This window comes from Aspergillus welwitschiae, assembly GCF_003344945.1.
Source record: "Aspergillus welwitschiae strain CBS 139.54b unplaced genomic scaffold BDQ94scaffold_36, whole genome shotgun sequence".
In the NCBI taxonomy this organism is placed as follows: domain Eukaryota; kingdom Fungi; phylum Ascomycota; class Eurotiomycetes; order Eurotiales; family Aspergillaceae; genus Aspergillus; species Aspergillus welwitschiae.
Genome location: NW_020798730.1, coordinates 17,890 through 33,979, shown reverse-complemented (window position 1 = coordinate 33,979; position 16,090 = coordinate 17,890). Strand labels below are relative to the sequence as shown.

The following is a 16,090-nucleotide window of genomic DNA, read 5'->3' as shown; positions in this document are numbered from 1 at the left end:
TCAATCGATCAATCGATCCATCCATCCACTCATCCTTGTCTTGGGAGGATCGGAGGAGCCACCGCGTCTAGACTCTGACCCGAAACGAGCAGATCTTCCTCCAGTTCTTGTGTCGGACGGTGCGGAAACAGCTGCGAGCCGACGACGTCATGCTCTCCGTCTCTCCCCTGAACACTTAAACACTTTCCACCCCTTCATGTTCCCTTCAATCCATCCCGATAACCTCAATAGCTCTTCCGACCACGGTACTACCTCTGGAAGACCCTGAATATCAGGCTCACGTGTACATCGCCGGTCCTTACCTGACTTTCAACGCTCTCTGCTTAACGTTAAGCGCCGTCCCTCTTCCTCCGCCCGTTCCACACCTCGGCTCGGTTCATGACGCCCGCCCGGTGGCTACTATCGGCGTCTGTGCGACATACGCGACCAGCTCTCTCCTCCGCTCTGCCTTCGATCGTCACAATGGCCTTCTCCACCTTTACTATCCCTCGCTATCTGGACCACAATGGCTCGGCCACGCTACCCGTCTCCTGTCCAGCAGAGCTGTCTCGTGAAGATCTGCTGCGGTTCCCAGCTTTCCGCATCTGGCTCACCACTCTGCAACACTCCTTGAGTCGCCAGCAACATCCCTCCCACGAGTTCTCCAAAGACCCCTACATCCTGCGGAAAATAGATATTCAGAGTGTGGATCGCTTCGGTGGTGGTCGTCTAGGCTTCTTGAAGTTCAAAGCGGAGGTGTCCAACGAGAATGGAGAGACGCTCCCGGGAAGCGTGTTCTTGCGTGGTGGCAGCGTAGGCATGCTGGTAAGCGAGCTACCTCTATGTATCGCCTACTGATAACGTCGAGATATGGTGCTGACACTACTTCTCTCTCCCCCCCGCTCAGCTCATACTTCAGCCAGACGATGTGCCTCCATCGGCGGAAGACGAGAAGCGTGCCATTTTAACCATCCAGCCTCGTGTCCCTGCGGGTTCTCTTGCGTTTTCCGAAATTCCAGCCGGCATGCTTGATGACAGTGGATCGTTCGCTGGTGGTGCAGCAAAGGAGATCCAAGAGGAGACAGGCTTGACAATACCACAGGAGGAGCTAATTGACATGACATCGCTGGCTCTGTCGTCGGTGCCAGAAGAGGGAGAGACGTTGCAAAAGGCAGTGTACCCTTCGGCCGGTGGGAGCGACGAGTTTATTCCCTTGTTCTTGTGTCAGAAACGGATGCCGCGCAAGGAAATCGACAGCCTGCAGGGACGATTGACTGGGTTACGACAGCATGGTGAGAAGATCACGCTGAAGGTAGTACCGTTGCGCGATCTATGGAAAGAGGGTCTGCGGGATGGCAAGACCCTTGCCGCGTGGGCGCTATATAGAGGCCTCAAGGAGGAGGGGCTGCTGTAGGCAGAATTCCACACTCCACAGCAGTCTGTGGGATCTAATACTGGAAGCACGCAGTGACACTCACACCAATGTGAATATATCGCATTCGACAGTGTATCGACTCTAACGGCAATGTCGTCAGAATACCACAAATGTGCAAATCCATGGTACAGGATGAAGACGGAGCCAAGGCTGAAACATCTACATACAGCTTAAAGCTTGAATCTCTTCGCAAGTTCGATTCCCTCAGCTATTGTGCCCACCCGAGCATCAATAGCGTATCCCTCCCGCTCGAGCTTCTTCATTTCCTCGAACAACGAAGACAGAGGCACAGTGAAGCACTCGATGAACTCATTGTCTTCAAGCTGGGCCTTCGGGTTCTGGTTCTCTGGCAACGACATATCCACCCGGACATGCACCATATTGAGGTTGGTATTGCAGAACCCAGGGTCTGTAGACACCCGTCAGCCTAGTCAATCGATACCCCAAACCATCCGAGTCGAAGCCATGCTCAACGAGTACTGTAGTCTCGTCTGGTCTAGAAGAGAAAAGAAAAGAAAGTAAAACTCACCATTATACATAACACTACTAGTCTGCTCCGCCACGCCAACGTAACCCGTCTCCTCCTTGAGCTCACGCACAGCGCACTCCTCCACCGTCTCATTGGGATCAATCAGCCCAGCAGGCACCTCAATGACCACCTTATCGATAGGCGGGCGGTACTGCTTCTGCAGGAGAAGCTCTGGCCCGGTTTCTTTGTTGAGGATTGTCACGATTCCAACGCCGTCAATCTCGCAGTTTGCGGGGCGTGTCTTGGAGGCAATTAGCATGCAAGCAAGTAGATATATTGCTTCTCAATGCGGAACTATCACCTCACACCCGCAACACCCCAAAAAAGAAGAAGAAACTCAGTTGAATAACACCAGTAAAAATGCTAACGAAAGAACTAAGGAAGAAAGTGGGAGGGGTAAATAGTCGCACCTGACGCTCCGCAGACTCCCACGTCCTCTCAACACCATTGGGGTCCGTATACGATGACATGACCAATCGAGTCCATTTGGCTTCCTTGGGGTCCTAGCAGGGAGTATTGTATATCAGTGATGATTCGTTCAGCGTGTAGCAGTTATCCAGATTATAACACCATATATACATACCAGAGGACCCCTCGAAAGCAACTTCGACCCGGCGTATTTAGGATCGGACATTGTTCCGTGTTTTTGCACCTGAGAAGGGAAAGGAGATAATCTTTGGTATAACGATATTAGATGGAACAGTCTATGTCTAATTAGAAAATTGAAGAGGGTTAGTTAAAAGATCAACTCTAGAGGGAGGTAGAGAGTAAACAACTCGACTCGGGCGTCTGACGTAGCAGGAGGGGAAAGCTGGAGTGGGGGTCACCAACCGTATCGGGTTAGAGGGCTAGCCCTTATCTTATCGTGTTGGGGTCCTGAATCGAGAGGTTAGTTTGTGTAGATTAACTATGTTGAAGACAGGTGGGATGGGTCAGGAGGTCATTACTAATATGGGCAAATAGAAGGTGTAAAGGTGTGACTGTAGTGTCAGGTCTGTTGTGGTGGTGGTTGATGTTGTATGAGGATCATCGACGCTGAACATAACCTCTGGTTGCTACATTAAATCCTAGTATAGTAGCAGGGTTGGACCACCATATAAGCACCAATACACGAAAACGTACTACATCTTATGGAAGGCAAAACATATTTGGTCCAAAAATTCTGCATTGGAAAAGCTTGCCATCAGAGATAAACTAACCTCTAGTTCTATATTGGACCATCCGTCACGCACCCATGGCTCGCATCGCTCACCAGCTTCGCATACTTGCTTAATGTCCCCTTCTTCGCCCGAGGTGCCGGTGCTGTCCAAGACACTCTTCTCTTTGCCATTTCTTCTGGGGTGATCAGCAGGTCAACCACTCTTTGCTCCGCATCAATTACGATTCGATCGCCATCCTTCACCAGGGCAATGGGCCCGCCCTCCATAGCCTCAGGCACAACATGCCCAATTAAAAAGCCATGACTACCTCCAGAGAATCTTCCATCAGTGAGTAGCGCAACATCCTGACCCAATCCCGCGCCCATGACAGCTGAGCTGGGCTTGAGCATCTCAGGCATCCCGGGGCCGCCTTTGGGCCCTTCATATCGAATAATAACGACCGTTTTCTCGCCCTTCTTGATCTCGCCTCGTTCGAGAGCCTCAATGAAAGCGTCCTCAAAGTCGTAACATTTAGCAAAACCTTCGAACCGTAGACCTTCTTTGCCGGTGATTTTTCCAACCGAGCCGCCGGGGGCCAATGACCCACGAAGGATCTGCAAGTGGCCGGTTGGCTTGATGGGATTGCTTAGAGGGCGGATGATGGGCTGCTCAGGTGAAAATTCGGGCCATGAGGCTATATTCTCTTTCATGGTTTTGCCAGTGACAGTGACGCCGGAGCCGTCAATAAGGCCTTCCTTGAGCAGGAACTTCAGCAGTGCAGGCGTGCCCCCGACTTTGTACAGGTCATGCATGACATACTTGCCGGAAGGCTTTAGATCAGCTAAGAAAGGTGTCTTGTCTGACACAGCCTGGAAGTCATCGATGGTCAATTTGATCCCAACGGAATCAGCGATAGCAATCAAGTGCAGTACTGCATTGGTGCTGCCTCCAAGAATATTCACAACAATCATAGCATTTTCAAATGCCTGCCGTGTCATGACGTCCTTGGGACGGATGTCCTCCTTCAGCAGATTCTTCACCGTCTGACCGATGTCCTCACACTCTGCCAGCTTCCTCGGATCCTCTGCCGGTGTACTGCTGCTTCCAGGAACCGTCATTCCGAGGGTCTCGATGGCCGTTGCCAGTGTATTAGCCGTATACATACCCCCACAGGCACCAGCACCTGGGCAAGCGTGTCGGATGATATCAAATCGTTCCTTCTCGTCGATCTCACCAGTGAGATATTGGCCATACGATTGAAAGGCGCTGACCAAGTCAAGTGGCTTACCCCCCGCACTGCAGCCGGGCTTGATACTACCACCATACACCATGATACTCGGACGGTTGACCCGACCCATAGCCATCAGCACACCTGGCATGTTCTTATCACAGCCAGGCAACGAGATATTAGCATCATACCACTGGGCGTTCATGACCGTTTCAATTCCATCAGCAATGATCTCTCGGCTCTGTAAACTGAATCGCATGCCAGATGTGCCCATACTAATGCCATCAGAGGCGCCGATGGAGTTGAAGCGCATGGGAACCAGGCCAGCTCTGGCTACCGACTCGCGAACCAGTGACGACAAATCCATCAAGTGCATGTTACAAGGATTCCCTTCGAACCACACTGATGAAATTCCAACCTGTGCCTTGGACATGTCTTTCTCCGTCAAGCCGGTCGCGTAAAGCATCGCTTGAGATGCACCCTGGGACTTGGGTTGTGTGATCTTAGAGGAGACTTTGTTCAGTGTTTCGTCGGCATAACGATGTGCAGTTGAGGAGAGAAGACGACTATATTGACACGTTTAGATTTACCATTAGCATCATGGGAGTTTGTATCAACTGTAGGGTATACGAACGAGGATGACTTTTTGGGCGATAGTATCCGTCCACCGAATGCCAGAGTTCTGGCAGCTCGGAACGGAGTGGTAGGTGTGATCATGATTTTTTGGCCTGGAGGCCACCGCAGAAAAGGCATTGTACTTGCTCTTTAGGAAGTAAGAGTGAGTCAAACGAGACTGCAGGCCAGGTTATATAGGCTCAAGGGCCTTCTTAATACCTGGCCGAGAGTGGCCACAGTCCATGTGGGTCATTATACCCCTACAGTGTCTGGGATACTGACCATTACTTGCTCAAACCCTGTCAGCAGGTGGCACAGACTATTAAGAACAGCAGGTATTCGAGTAAACATAATTACTGGATGGAGAAGGACAGGGATTAATCTTGCTCTACTCCGCAACGGTCGAGGGATCGAATGGTTGCATGGACGCATATCCAACCAGGACGCAGATAATACAGCCGATTATCCGAGTTAGAGGCATTCACTTATGTATAGCAAGAAATAAGCTGGATATGAGTTCGGGGAGAAGCAATGAAACTGATGGTCGAGGTCAATCTATAGATCCTTTTAAGACGATCCAGGCCCCACCCGGCCGGAGTCGCACCGCAGCTCCCCGGGTAGCTGTTTGCTTGCAATCTTGTCTAGCTGTGTTGCGGAGGTGCTAATAAGCACCAAATCTACACCGAGGATGCTTGAAATAGTGGAAATACACTTTAGTTGAAATAGAGTTACTACTACTGTCCATCTAGCTGAAAACGGCAGAGATGATAGATAAGTTCTATTTTGTTTGTGCAGGCAGTAGTCGCCCGAAGAAGGTACCTAAATCCATGATTACCTCTCTATAAGAGAATTGTGTAATAATGCAAATATCCCGGTCATGAAGCGAATTATGCAGATGAGACAATAAGTCGCACGGTTGTCAAGACGACGGTCCCAGGTGATTGTTTTCTGCACAATGGACTAAGGGAACTACTCTGACCGAGGAAAGGACCAGAGGATCAGACTAAACAGCGTCTGAGATGTCACAACGTAAAATGAAGAAAGTGACCTTAACCCCAGAACGGCCCGCGCGCTTGCTATCGTGACTTCGTGTTCATAATCGTAACTGGCGTACAGAATGGCCCCACCTGCCATAGGTTCAGGCCGCCTCGATTTCAGAGAGACATTTCTGGAATTCACTCCAATCCTTCATGATAACCTTGGCACCGAGCTCTTGCAGAAGTTGTGACATTTCCAACTGCTTAGCGTCACCGTGATAGCTTCCGACATAACCAATGACTGGGATTCCAGCACGGATGGCACTGAGCGCACCAGACTTGCTGTCCTCGACAGCGACCACTTCTTCGGGCTTCTTCGTGCGCACTTCGAGGGCATGAATGTAGATAGCCGGATCCGGCTTCGAAGTTGGCTTGGGAAGAGAGGTGGCTGCGCTGAAAATGGCATCTTTGTCAAAATACTTGTCTTGTCCGACCTTTGTAATTGAAGCACGGACACGGCGCAAAGCAGACGAAGAGACCACCGCTAGGCCATACTTCTTGGATTCGAGAAGCTTGTCGAGCTCAGCGTTAACACCAACGCATGGCTGAGCTTTGTCAGTCAGCTTGGCAATGACTTTGTCCTCCTCCTTCTTCACGTATTCCTCGAGTTCCTCTTGTGACATCTCGAAGTTGTACTTGGCCTGGAGGGAGACCATCATTCCCCGAAAGTTCTGACCAACGAAATCTTGGATAAGCTGCTCTCCCGTGTAACGGTCTGAGATATTCTTCTTCTCCAATATCTCATTGGCAAGATCCGCACACGCCTCGAAGGCCAGCTCCTCCGAGAGGACGAGGGTGTTGTCGCAGTCGAAGAAGATCTCGGTAATCTGCGATTAAGGTTCGTAAGTATATTGAATCCATACCAACGTTGCATGAAGGATGGATAGCTTACCTGCGGCATGATGGATGTATGTCTAGTAGATCTTTTCTTAATCGAGATCAAGAATGTAGCACAGCAATGACAGTAGAGAAACGTCTATGGAACGTAGTGAAATAGAGAGTTGGGGGTGGGGAACGATGTAAGGAGGAAGAGGATGACAGGAAAGGAAGACTGTTTGTCTTTCTATTTCGAGGAGGGATGACGGAAAGAGATGAATGGTTTGTGGGTTATCTGTGAAAAGTTACAGAAGAAGAGGGGCAAACACGAGGGCATTCACTTTGTTTAAGTAGTACCGGAAGGGACCAATACAAAGGAAGCCAGCGGGTGAAAGGGGGGCCCCTAAAGAGTAGTATCTAATTGAAGGGGACCCAGCCACGGAATGAGTACGCTTGAACCCACTGCCCGTGATAGAGATCCAGAAATCCCCGAGGGGAATTCCCAATTCCTGTTGTACACAGTTACCGGTATCCAAGGTAGGAGCGGGGTGCCGGCCCTGGACTTCCCTGAGATCATACATTTGAAAAACACCCATGACGTTATCAACAGGCCAAATTCCAGTGCTAGTGAAAGATGCTAAACCGATTCAGGCAAGCACCCGCTGCCATGCGCTGTTCCAATCGCGCTCGGATGCCCCTCTTCCTTTCCCCTTGAGGCATAGCGGTATCACCTGATGGAAAGGCACCGAATCCTCGCTGCCCATTCTTCCAGTCGCCTTCAATTTCCGGTTCCTTTCCTTTCCTTTCGTCGACGCCTCAAAAGCCCAATGATGAAGCGCATAGCCAATCGATAGGATTCCATGGCATGTTTATCGATATCCCCTGTGCTGGGGGCGCCATAGTGCAGATGTGGGACCGTTTGTTCCTCTACTTTCTTTGCTATTCACAATGATTCTATTCCCTGTCACGTAAGGCAAGATGTATCGACAAGAGTGAGAGAATTCTGTACTCCATACTGTTTGTTACCAAGCTCATGTATCCTGCTAGGTAACCTTCAGTCAGTCACCAGGTGTGCTCATGCGAGGGGGGTATAATCGGTCACAGCCACCATTAAAATAATGCCTGGAAATTCTTGTCCGTCTACTTTGTACATCCCCCGGAGCACAGTATTCCATTTAGCTGCCGCTAGGTCAATCCGTTTACTGCCTGAATTGAGCAATAGTACGTCGCCAAGGATCGGACCATAGTTCACCAAATCAGCGCTGAATACTCTCTGTACGCCAGAGCATTACCCGGATACCCTCGATAATACTAAGCTGTAGTATAGTAGAGACGCCATGCGATCGGATGAAACCGTGCCATTAGGGATTTTCGTATACTGAATGCAACTCCTTAAGCCAGTTGTTGCGAAAACGGGACAGGAGTACAATACTCGAGGGGTGCTCAGGCTTCATCCGTCATGAGTAAGAATATGACTGCAACAGGTATTAGTTACAAAGCGTCCGAGATTATAGCCGACAGACCGACTACCTACTTCCCTACTACCACAGGTTCCTGGATACATCCTTCTAAGCATGTCAGTAAGTAGTCCCCCTGTAGGTACCATCGATGGCTGTGCTCCACCCCGCGTGAGGATGGCGTTCGACTTGTCGGCGCCGGCCTTAAATGTGGGCCGATCGTTGGCCGGCGAGGAAATTCTAATGGCGCTTGCATTAGAGCCCCTCATTATCATTATTATTATCGATCGCATTTGATCCCAGTATTCTCATTACTACTAGGGACGTCAAAGCCTAGTGTGATATTGTTTCCTGCTCCCCGAAGCATACTGTAACCTGTTTTTGAGTCTCCGATCCCACTGCGAATACCACCCGACCGCTGGCCCTCAAGCCAATACGAAGCACTCCGGGCAACATGGGATCTGCTTCTGCTTCCGATCCCTACCCCGTGTCTGTTTCGTCCCTTCACTTCCCCTCAGCAGAGCAGCAATCGATTTCCCAAACGCTATCTGCATTGCGACGATCAGCGCTCTCCGTCACCAACCGACTGCGTTCCATCGAGGCCGACGCGGCCTTTGTCCGTGAGGTTGCAGCCCATTACGATCTTCCTCTCATCGCCAACGAAAGATGCGGGAGCTGGTATATCCCGCCTGAAGTAAAGTCGGGCAGTGCGTACTTCAAGAGTACAGATGGTCACACGGGCCAGTGGGATTTCAGCTTTCGCAGACTAAATTTGCAGCTTCTACCAATTGCCAGAGAACATGGGGGGTCAGTGAGCCTGTCACCCTTTTTTTTTTTTTTTTTTTTTTTCCCTTCTCTCTCTTTTGTCATCCCTGCTGATCGTTCTATTTCGGGCTAACTGAATGGCTGACCTTATTCGTTGAATACAGTTGCATTATCGTGGATTCCACGCGCCGGGGTAAATGTAAGTAATCAGCTAACCCCTCAAAGCATGCCATTCGTGCACTGTTTAACGAGGTATGCGCCAGTGATGCCTGATGCCCTGTCTAAAACCGTTCCAATCTGGTGTGCCGTCATCAACCGGGCGCTGTTTCCGTCTGACACTGCATATCACGCGGTGAATTTTCCGCCAAATTATCTGGGCGCTTCTGAAGAGTCCCAGATTGAGCGGAGGATTGACGGCTTCGTCAAATCCCTCGAGGTAACTCTCGCTCTGCTCTGAATGTGTCCTATAACTTCCATGTAGGCTGATAGGCTTCCAGAACCTGAAACTCGATCTGGATGAACTCAAGCAGCAGCTTGGAAAGCCTATTCGGGTGGCATGGGCCAACCGCGCCTACTTCCATCCGACAGATCTGCATAAAGGGAATGACTATCGCCTGTTTGTTCTCTGTTCCGCATCTAAAAGAGTCCATGGCGCAGAAATGTCCGAAGGCGGCTATATCCAAGGAGCAGGAGATGACAGCGAGAGTTGGGCCTATGGGTTAACTCCTCCTGTCTTTTGGGCTTCTAAAGCGACCCTGTTCCAGTACTCAGAAGAAGATCTCCCAACCGTAATTGAGCAGCTGGTTGAAGACCACAGCAAAAAGAACGTTGATCAAAGAGCGATACGTGTTGCGCCAACACGAAACTTATATATCAGCCAAACACACCCACAACTAAACAATGGCAGCATGTTCAATCTGGTTATAGATTGTAATGCGAGCCCAGAAGGGGCGGAAGATAACGCAAATCGCCTGAATCTCGGTTGCGGATCTTCTAAGCTTGGAAGCCGTGACCTGCGCAAACACCTGGACAAGGTCCAAGACTTTGTAAAGTCCCGTCTGAGCTCAGACCCATCACAATCATTGCTGGTGGCATGTGAGACTGGCAAGGATCTTTCGGTCGGTGCTCTACTTGCGATATTGTGTCTGTTCTATAATGAGGAAGGCAAGTCTCTCATCGATCTGTCAACCCATCGTGTGTCTCTTGTTGGGCGTCTTTTTAGTACTAATAATACTTCAGGCGAATTCGATGCTATTCCCACCAACCAACTGATCGGCAAGCAGTTCATTCGTCAGCGGCTTGCCTGGATCACATCCTCCAAACATGATGTGAATCCCTCGCGGTCTACGCTTCAATCGGTCAATGCCTTCCTCATGCAACGCCCAGATTACTAATACCTAGAAGATATAAACCTGAAAATCACAATTAATTATCTTTATAAATGGACGAACTACTCGTTCTCGACGGCCTCGACAATAGCGCCACTGCTTCCCTGGTCAAGAGCATTAAGCACGGCCATGTCCTCCTCGCTGATGTCGAAATCAAATACATCAGCGTTAGCCGCAATCCGGTCTGGATTGTCGGTTTTAGGAAGTGGAACCCATTCCTTCTGCAGCGCGTAGCGTATCAGGACCTGCTGGGTCGTCTTGTTGTATTTCTTTGCCAAGTCCACGAGGGTAGGGTCGTTTGCTTTATAGTTCCGCACAATGGGGGCATACGACTCGACAACGATTCCGTTCTTCTTGCAGTATGCATCGATCACGCGTTGCTGGCACCAAGGGTGAAGCTATGCGATTCTAAGAGTCAGCCAGATTCCCTTTCCTGTTGCACCGTACGGACTAAACTGAACAAAGGTGGGGAACTAACCTCGATCTGATTAACATGAGGCGGCCAGACTTTCGCATACTCCTTCATCTCTTCAATGTGCTTCGCCCCAAAGTTGCTGACACCAATGCTCTTAGCTTTGCCCTCCTCCAGCAGCCTTTCCAGGGCCTGCCATAAGTGCTTGCGACCCGACGAGCCGGACTTGGAGCTATGGATTAAAAACAGATCAACGTATCCATCCGGGCCACCAATCTTCTCGACGCTAGCCAGCAGTCTCTCATAGGTTGCCTCGGGCGATCCCGCTGGGCTGAGGATTTTGGTGGTCACGAAAATTTCACTGCGGGGCAGGCCCGAGGAACGAATGGCGTCGCCAACTTCTTTCTCATTTGCGTAGAACTGGGCGGTATCAATGTGCCGGTAGCCAACTTCAAGGGCCTTGAGGCAGGACTGCACGCATTGTGCGGAAGGCGACCGATAGACGCCGAAGCCGAGGCGGGGTATTTTGACGGCGGAATTAGGCAGTGGTACCACGTCTGCAAAGGAGTAATTGGCCGGCATGATGAAATTAAAGAGTCAAGAATGGCAAAGCGAACCAAGCTTGGAAATCTGAGAAGTTCGGTATGAAGAGGCGCAAGGTAGTCAGTAGTCACGACGTGGACTTGGAGAATGACTGACAGGGAGAGGGGAAGCCGATTAAGTTGAGCTGAATGTTTCGCGCGCGGGCCCCATCACGCCTCGGCGAATCCGATGATATCATCAGCCCACCTTCTTCCGTTTGTGTCTCCGGCCTCATCTGTTTTGATTTTGATATACTAATATGTACTAGTATGACTGGATTCTGTGATGGATGCAGCATACTTTGATGAGTTGGCAATTACATCAGTTCTCACTATAGCGAGACATTCGGTCTTTGCGCCCCCGCACGGATAAGGAGCTTGTTGTTCAAGCTGGAAGATGGCTAAAATTATGGGGCAACTGGTATCCTCGCCCTTGCATCGGGAAAGGTAAAATGCAGGTTTCTACCACGGTACTTTCTCGCGTGTGCCCTCCATGTTTATCCCGGCATTTCGAGACCCGTTTCACTGGGGTTGTCTTCGTGCAACAATACAGCCGGCAAAACATGTGCACCGAATCGTGGATTTGCCTCCGGCAGACGAACTAGACATCCATCCATAGCCCGCAATGATCACGCCTTCAGGTTGGGCGACAACCTGAGAAACTACTAAGTCCTAGTAGTAACCCCTCCTTCCTCTTGCAGTTCCATCGACATTGGTTGATTGAGGCCAGGTTGGTGGGTCACTCAAGAATTTGATCAGCGTCGCTTCGGAAAATTGAACATGGATCTTCCTCCAGGAGCCATGCTATTCATATCGCAAGAAAGTCTACGAGTCAGACCAACTGACGCCCGTCTCACCTGCATATTCCCCCTTGGTTGGGCAATCCCTCTTCGGAACCCTTGAAACCACCAGTCATTCCCAGATCGATTGCAGGGACTCGAAGAGACAAAAGCCTGCAGAGCAATAATAGTGGATGGGCGCCATGCGCAAAACGCGAGTACTACGGTGATTCTCTCGACTCTGAGTGGTCATCAAGCGCCTTCCTGCCCCTGGACTACCACTAGTACTATTAAGACTGTACTATAAACAGAAACCGGGTCAACAATCGATATGAAAGAATTCTTTACGGGATTTGGACGGAAATAAATCGACGCTAGATAATGATTGTAGGGCAAGAAATGCGAGAGATTGGGCCAATTTTACTTTTAGAAATTCCCCGAGGAGAGAAGCCTGCGTGGCTGAAGAATGGAGAATGGATGATGAATGAATGAATGAATGACTGACTGACTGACTGAATGAACGAACGAACGAACGAACGAACGGGGGATGGGATCTGAACTTACCGGCAGCAGCCGACCGGGCAGGACCAGCGGCGGTTGCTGTGGGGGTGGAAGTTTGTTGACAGGCCCTTTTCCACCGCGCGGGAGAGACAAGAGGGAGTGAGTGAGAGCCCCTTAATCAATGACTGGGGCCTCTTTTTAAGTGCTTAACTGTACGGCGACTAAGGCGAGGCTACTACTAGTCGTCGCCCTCACGCTCCAGGCTCCAACGAGCAAACTAACTAACTAATTAATTTGCTAGTTTACTAGTCAATGATTATTCATTCTGCTTAGTATCTCTCTTTCAACTCTGCGCCCAACCGCCGACTATCTATCTAGGCGATTCGATCTCTTTGAAATCGGCGAATCGCAGTCCCCCCCTTCCCACTCGTTCTAGTCACCTCCGTCTTGAAGATCCTGCCATTTCTATTCAAGTCTGTCTCCGTCGGCTCCATCCATTAACACACTGGATACCAGCCTCCAGATAGACAGCAAACGCTCCCTCAGTCCGTGCTTCAATCGCCCAATTTCTCCCCGCCCGCCCTGGATGTTTTCAACCACCCTCGCCATCCATCATGTTGACAGTTGAAAAGCAGTGGATTAATGTGCAACAGAAGACCTTCACCAAATGGTTGGTTCAACTTCCTCATTCTACCTTGTCGCATGCTGGAGAAGAGGCCTCTCCCGGGTTACCCCTCTTGCTCTCACAAACCCCGAATTATTTTTTTTTCTAACTGTTGCCTTTTCTCTTTCTCTCTCTCTCTCTCTCTCTCTCTAAATGCACTCTCCCGAAATTGAGCAAGCTGACCCTGGATTGTCTGCAGGCTCAATGACAAGCTGAAGGTGCGGAAGATCTTCATCGATGACCTGGTGGTCGACCTTTCCGACGGTGTAAGTACATCCCTGCTTTCGTCCTTATTCGGGCGCCAACCTCTGCGGCGAACTGAGGGAAGCTCCGGTTGCTAATCATTCTTATCGGAACTTCAGGTCATCCTTATCCATCTACTCGAAATCCTTGGTGGAGAGTCACTTGGTCGATATGCCTCGAAGCCAAAGTTGCGGGTGCAGAAATTCGAAAATGTCAACAAGAGTCTCGATTTCATCAAGGGAAGGCGGATCCCGATGACAAACATTGGAGCGGAGGATGTTGTGGATGGAAATCGGAAGATCATTTTGGGTTTGATATGGACACTCATTCTGCGATTCACGATCAGCGACATCAACGCGGAGGGAATGACCGCGAAGGCGGGCCTCCTTCTGTGGTGTCAACGAAAGACTGCTTGTTACGAAGGAGTAGAAGTCCGGGATTTCTCCACCAGCTGGAATGATGGTCTGGCCTTCTGTGCCCTTCTGGATATTCATCGTCCGGACTTGATCGACTTCGATGCTCTGGACAAGAAGGACCACCGGGGTAACATGAAACTTGCCTTCGACATCGCAGCTAACGAAATAGGCATTCCTGACTTGCTCGATGTCGATGATGTCTGCGATCAAGCAAGGCCTGACGAGAAGTCACTGATGACATACATCGCTTATTGGTTCCATGCATTCTCGCAGTTGGAGCGCGTCGAGAACGCCGGACGTCGGGTGGAGAAATTCATCAACAATATGCATGGTGCATGGGAGATGCAGAATTCCTACGAGCGGAGAATGAGGGAACTATTGCGCGTTATCAGAGTGCAACGTGAAGCATGGAAGAACTCCTCCTTTGAAGGTACATACAAGGATGCCAAAGAGCAAGCCCACCAGTTCTCCTTGTATAAAAGAAACCAGAAGCGCCAGTGGGTTGCAGAGAAGTCAGATCTCGCAGCCCTGCTCGGTAACATCAAGACGAAACTCAGCACATACCGATTGCGCCCTTACCAACCGCCCAAGGAACTAAGTCTTGAGGTTTGCGATGAGGAGTGGGAGGGCTTGACTCGTGATGAGCACGAACGTAGCCAGCTCATTAACGAGACCATTCGGGACATCAAGAATGCCCTCCGCCGATCCTTTGCGGACAAGGCCAATGATTTTGCGCTAACGTTGAAGACCCTGTCTTTGGCAATATCTGGTCTCGATGGTGATGTAGAAGACCAATTAGCACATGTCAAGAGACTCAATGACAACCTTCCTCCCCTCGATGCCTTCTTAGATACCATTGCGGCTCTGGACGAGCAATGTGCGGAGGCGAATATTGAGGAAAATGACTACACCACTTATACCTTAGATGAACTCTCTTACGAGCTGAGCTTGGTCAAGTCTAGCATCTCCAAAAAGCTGGCTTTCCTGGACAATCAACTCGTGGCTCGGAACATGACAAACCTGACACCAATCCAGCTGGAGGAGTTTGAGTCTGTCTTCAGACATTTCGATCGCGACGCTTCCAATACCCTTCATGAGCTTGAATTTTCGGCAGCCCTCGCAAGTCTTGGCCTTGTATATGATGAAGAGGAGATGCATGACGTTTACGTGGACACATGTGGACCAGCTCGGCTTGCGCAGAATGCCGGTGTCAGCTTTGAGCAGTTCATCCGTTTCATGGTCAGCGTTACTGAGGATCAGAATACGGCCGAGCAAGTCTATCAGAGTTTCCGCGAGGTTGCGGATGGCAAGGTATGTACCCCATCAAAATTGGAAACGACTGTAATTTCATTCAATATCTGACTTTGGTGTTAGCCTTATGTCACGGAGCTCGACCTTCGACATTCTCTCATCCCCGACGAGGTAATCGAACATCTAGTCCAGACTATGCCACCACACAACGGACCGGACCTTCAAGAGGACAGGGACCTTCCCAAGTATGACTACATCAGCTTTATGGAGAAGATGATAGAGCATAACAACAGCAACAACAATGACTCTTTGAATGGTGGGAGTTGATGGGCTACTTTTGCATTGCACTACCGGAGTTTTGTTTTCTTCCTAGTTTTGTCCTTTTCCTCTTTTGATTTGCTTGTCACCCTTCTGAAGAGTCTTGCTGGAGGTTGCTTATGGTGTTTTCTGGAGCAAAAAGGGAGGGTTGTGTCTTCGGTGAGCTTTCGACTATGCATACAGGACTATGAGCCGAGGCGTCGTTTCTCTTCCTTTTTGCATTACATCCATGAGTTTCTCCTTGTCTGCGCCTCTCTTCCTGCCATTGGGCTCAACGGTTCTGAGCGGGCACGCCCAGCTTCCGGGGAAGAAGTAGGTTACATATACGCACATTCCCAACAAAGCACTCATTTCAATGTAATGGCAACTGTTCTAATAAAGATATTACGGTCTCATGTTAACAACAACCATCGAATTCCCGAACAATTAGGCCACACACATTCAGGTAGTATCTGGAGGCAAGCAGATGGCCATTTCCTGTATGCTAGGAACTCGGTCACGTGATGTAACTTCCTGGCCGGGCGGTCTGAGGAGGCA

General features: G+C 50.0%; 7 protein-coding genes across 7 annotated transcripts; 3 read left to right on the top strand and 4 right to left on the bottom strand.

The window, feature by feature from the left end:
* The first annotated feature begins 164 nt into the window (after positions 1-164).
* Positions 165-1,966, top strand: BDQ94DRAFT_150294 (putative NUDIX family hydrolase). The gene is made up of 2 exons (XM_026767555.1): positions 165-804; positions 887-1,966. The coding sequence occupies exons 1-2, from the start codon at positions 379-381 to the stop codon at positions 1,391-1,393; spliced, it is 933 nt and encodes a 310-aa protein (XP_026622480.1). The 5' UTR covers positions 165-378; the 3' UTR covers positions 1,394-1,966.
* BDQ94DRAFT_82920 (MutT/nudix family protein) lies at positions 1,489-2,712 on the bottom strand. The gene is made up of 4 exons (XM_026776642.1): positions 2,527-2,712; positions 2,354-2,446; positions 1,944-2,184; positions 1,489-1,823 (listed from the first exon to the last, which is right to left on the bottom strand). The coding sequence occupies exons 1-4, from the start codon at positions 2,575-2,577 to the stop codon at positions 1,585-1,587; spliced, it is 624 nt and encodes a 207-aa protein (XP_026622479.1). The 5' UTR covers positions 2,578-2,712; the 3' UTR covers positions 1,489-1,584.
* Positions 2,713-3,094: 382 nt separating this feature from the next.
* On the bottom strand, positions 3,095-5,234 carry BDQ94DRAFT_150285 (dihydroxy-acid dehydratase). The gene is made up of 2 exons (XM_026767554.1): positions 4,945-5,234; positions 3,095-4,876 (listed from the first exon to the last, which is right to left on the bottom strand). The coding sequence occupies exons 1-2, from the start codon at positions 5,061-5,063 to the stop codon at positions 3,151-3,153; spliced, it is 1,845 nt and encodes a 614-aa protein (XP_026622478.1). The 5' UTR covers positions 5,064-5,234; the 3' UTR covers positions 3,095-3,150.
* Positions 5,235-5,685: 451 nt separating this feature from the next.
* Positions 5,686-7,077, bottom strand: BDQ94DRAFT_150284 (HAD family hydrolase). The gene is made up of 2 exons (XM_026767553.1): positions 6,855-7,077; positions 5,686-6,789 (listed from the first exon to the last, which is right to left on the bottom strand). The coding sequence occupies exons 1-2, from the start codon at positions 6,861-6,863 to the stop codon at positions 6,064-6,066; spliced, it is 735 nt and encodes a 244-aa protein (XP_026622477.1). The 5' UTR covers positions 6,864-7,077; the 3' UTR covers positions 5,686-6,063.
* A 1,513-nt stretch (positions 7,078-8,590) lies between these two features.
* On the top strand, positions 8,591-10,599 carry BDQ94DRAFT_82882 (initiator tRNA phosphoribosyl transferase family protein). The gene is made up of 5 exons (XM_026776641.1): positions 8,591-9,042; positions 9,165-9,199; positions 9,264-9,436; positions 9,498-10,164; positions 10,240-10,599. Exons 1-5 carry the CDS (start codon positions 8,690-8,692, stop codon positions 10,392-10,394), a joined length of 1,383 nt encoding a protein of 460 aa, XP_026622476.1. The 5' UTR covers positions 8,591-8,689; the 3' UTR covers positions 10,395-10,599.
* On the bottom strand, positions 10,201-11,495 carry BDQ94DRAFT_150276 (aldo/keto reductase family protein). Its single transcript, XM_026767552.1, has 2 exons — positions 10,867-11,495; positions 10,201-10,786 (listed from the first exon to the last, which is right to left on the bottom strand). Exons 1-2 carry the CDS (start codon positions 11,380-11,382, stop codon positions 10,451-10,453), a joined length of 852 nt encoding a protein of 283 aa, XP_026622475.1. The 5' UTR covers positions 11,383-11,495; the 3' UTR covers positions 10,201-10,450.
* Positions 11,496-12,930: 1,435 nt separating this feature from the next.
* BDQ94DRAFT_150273 (alpha-actinin, sarcomeric (f-actin cross linking protein)) lies at positions 12,931-15,944 on the top strand. The gene is made up of 4 exons (XM_026767551.1): positions 12,931-13,331; positions 13,525-13,591; positions 13,688-15,295; positions 15,359-15,944. Exons 1-4 carry the CDS (start codon positions 13,276-13,278, stop codon positions 15,560-15,562), a joined length of 1,935 nt encoding a protein of 644 aa, XP_026622474.1. The 5' UTR covers positions 12,931-13,275; the 3' UTR covers positions 15,563-15,944.
* Positions 15,945-16,090: the final 146 nt, after the last annotated feature.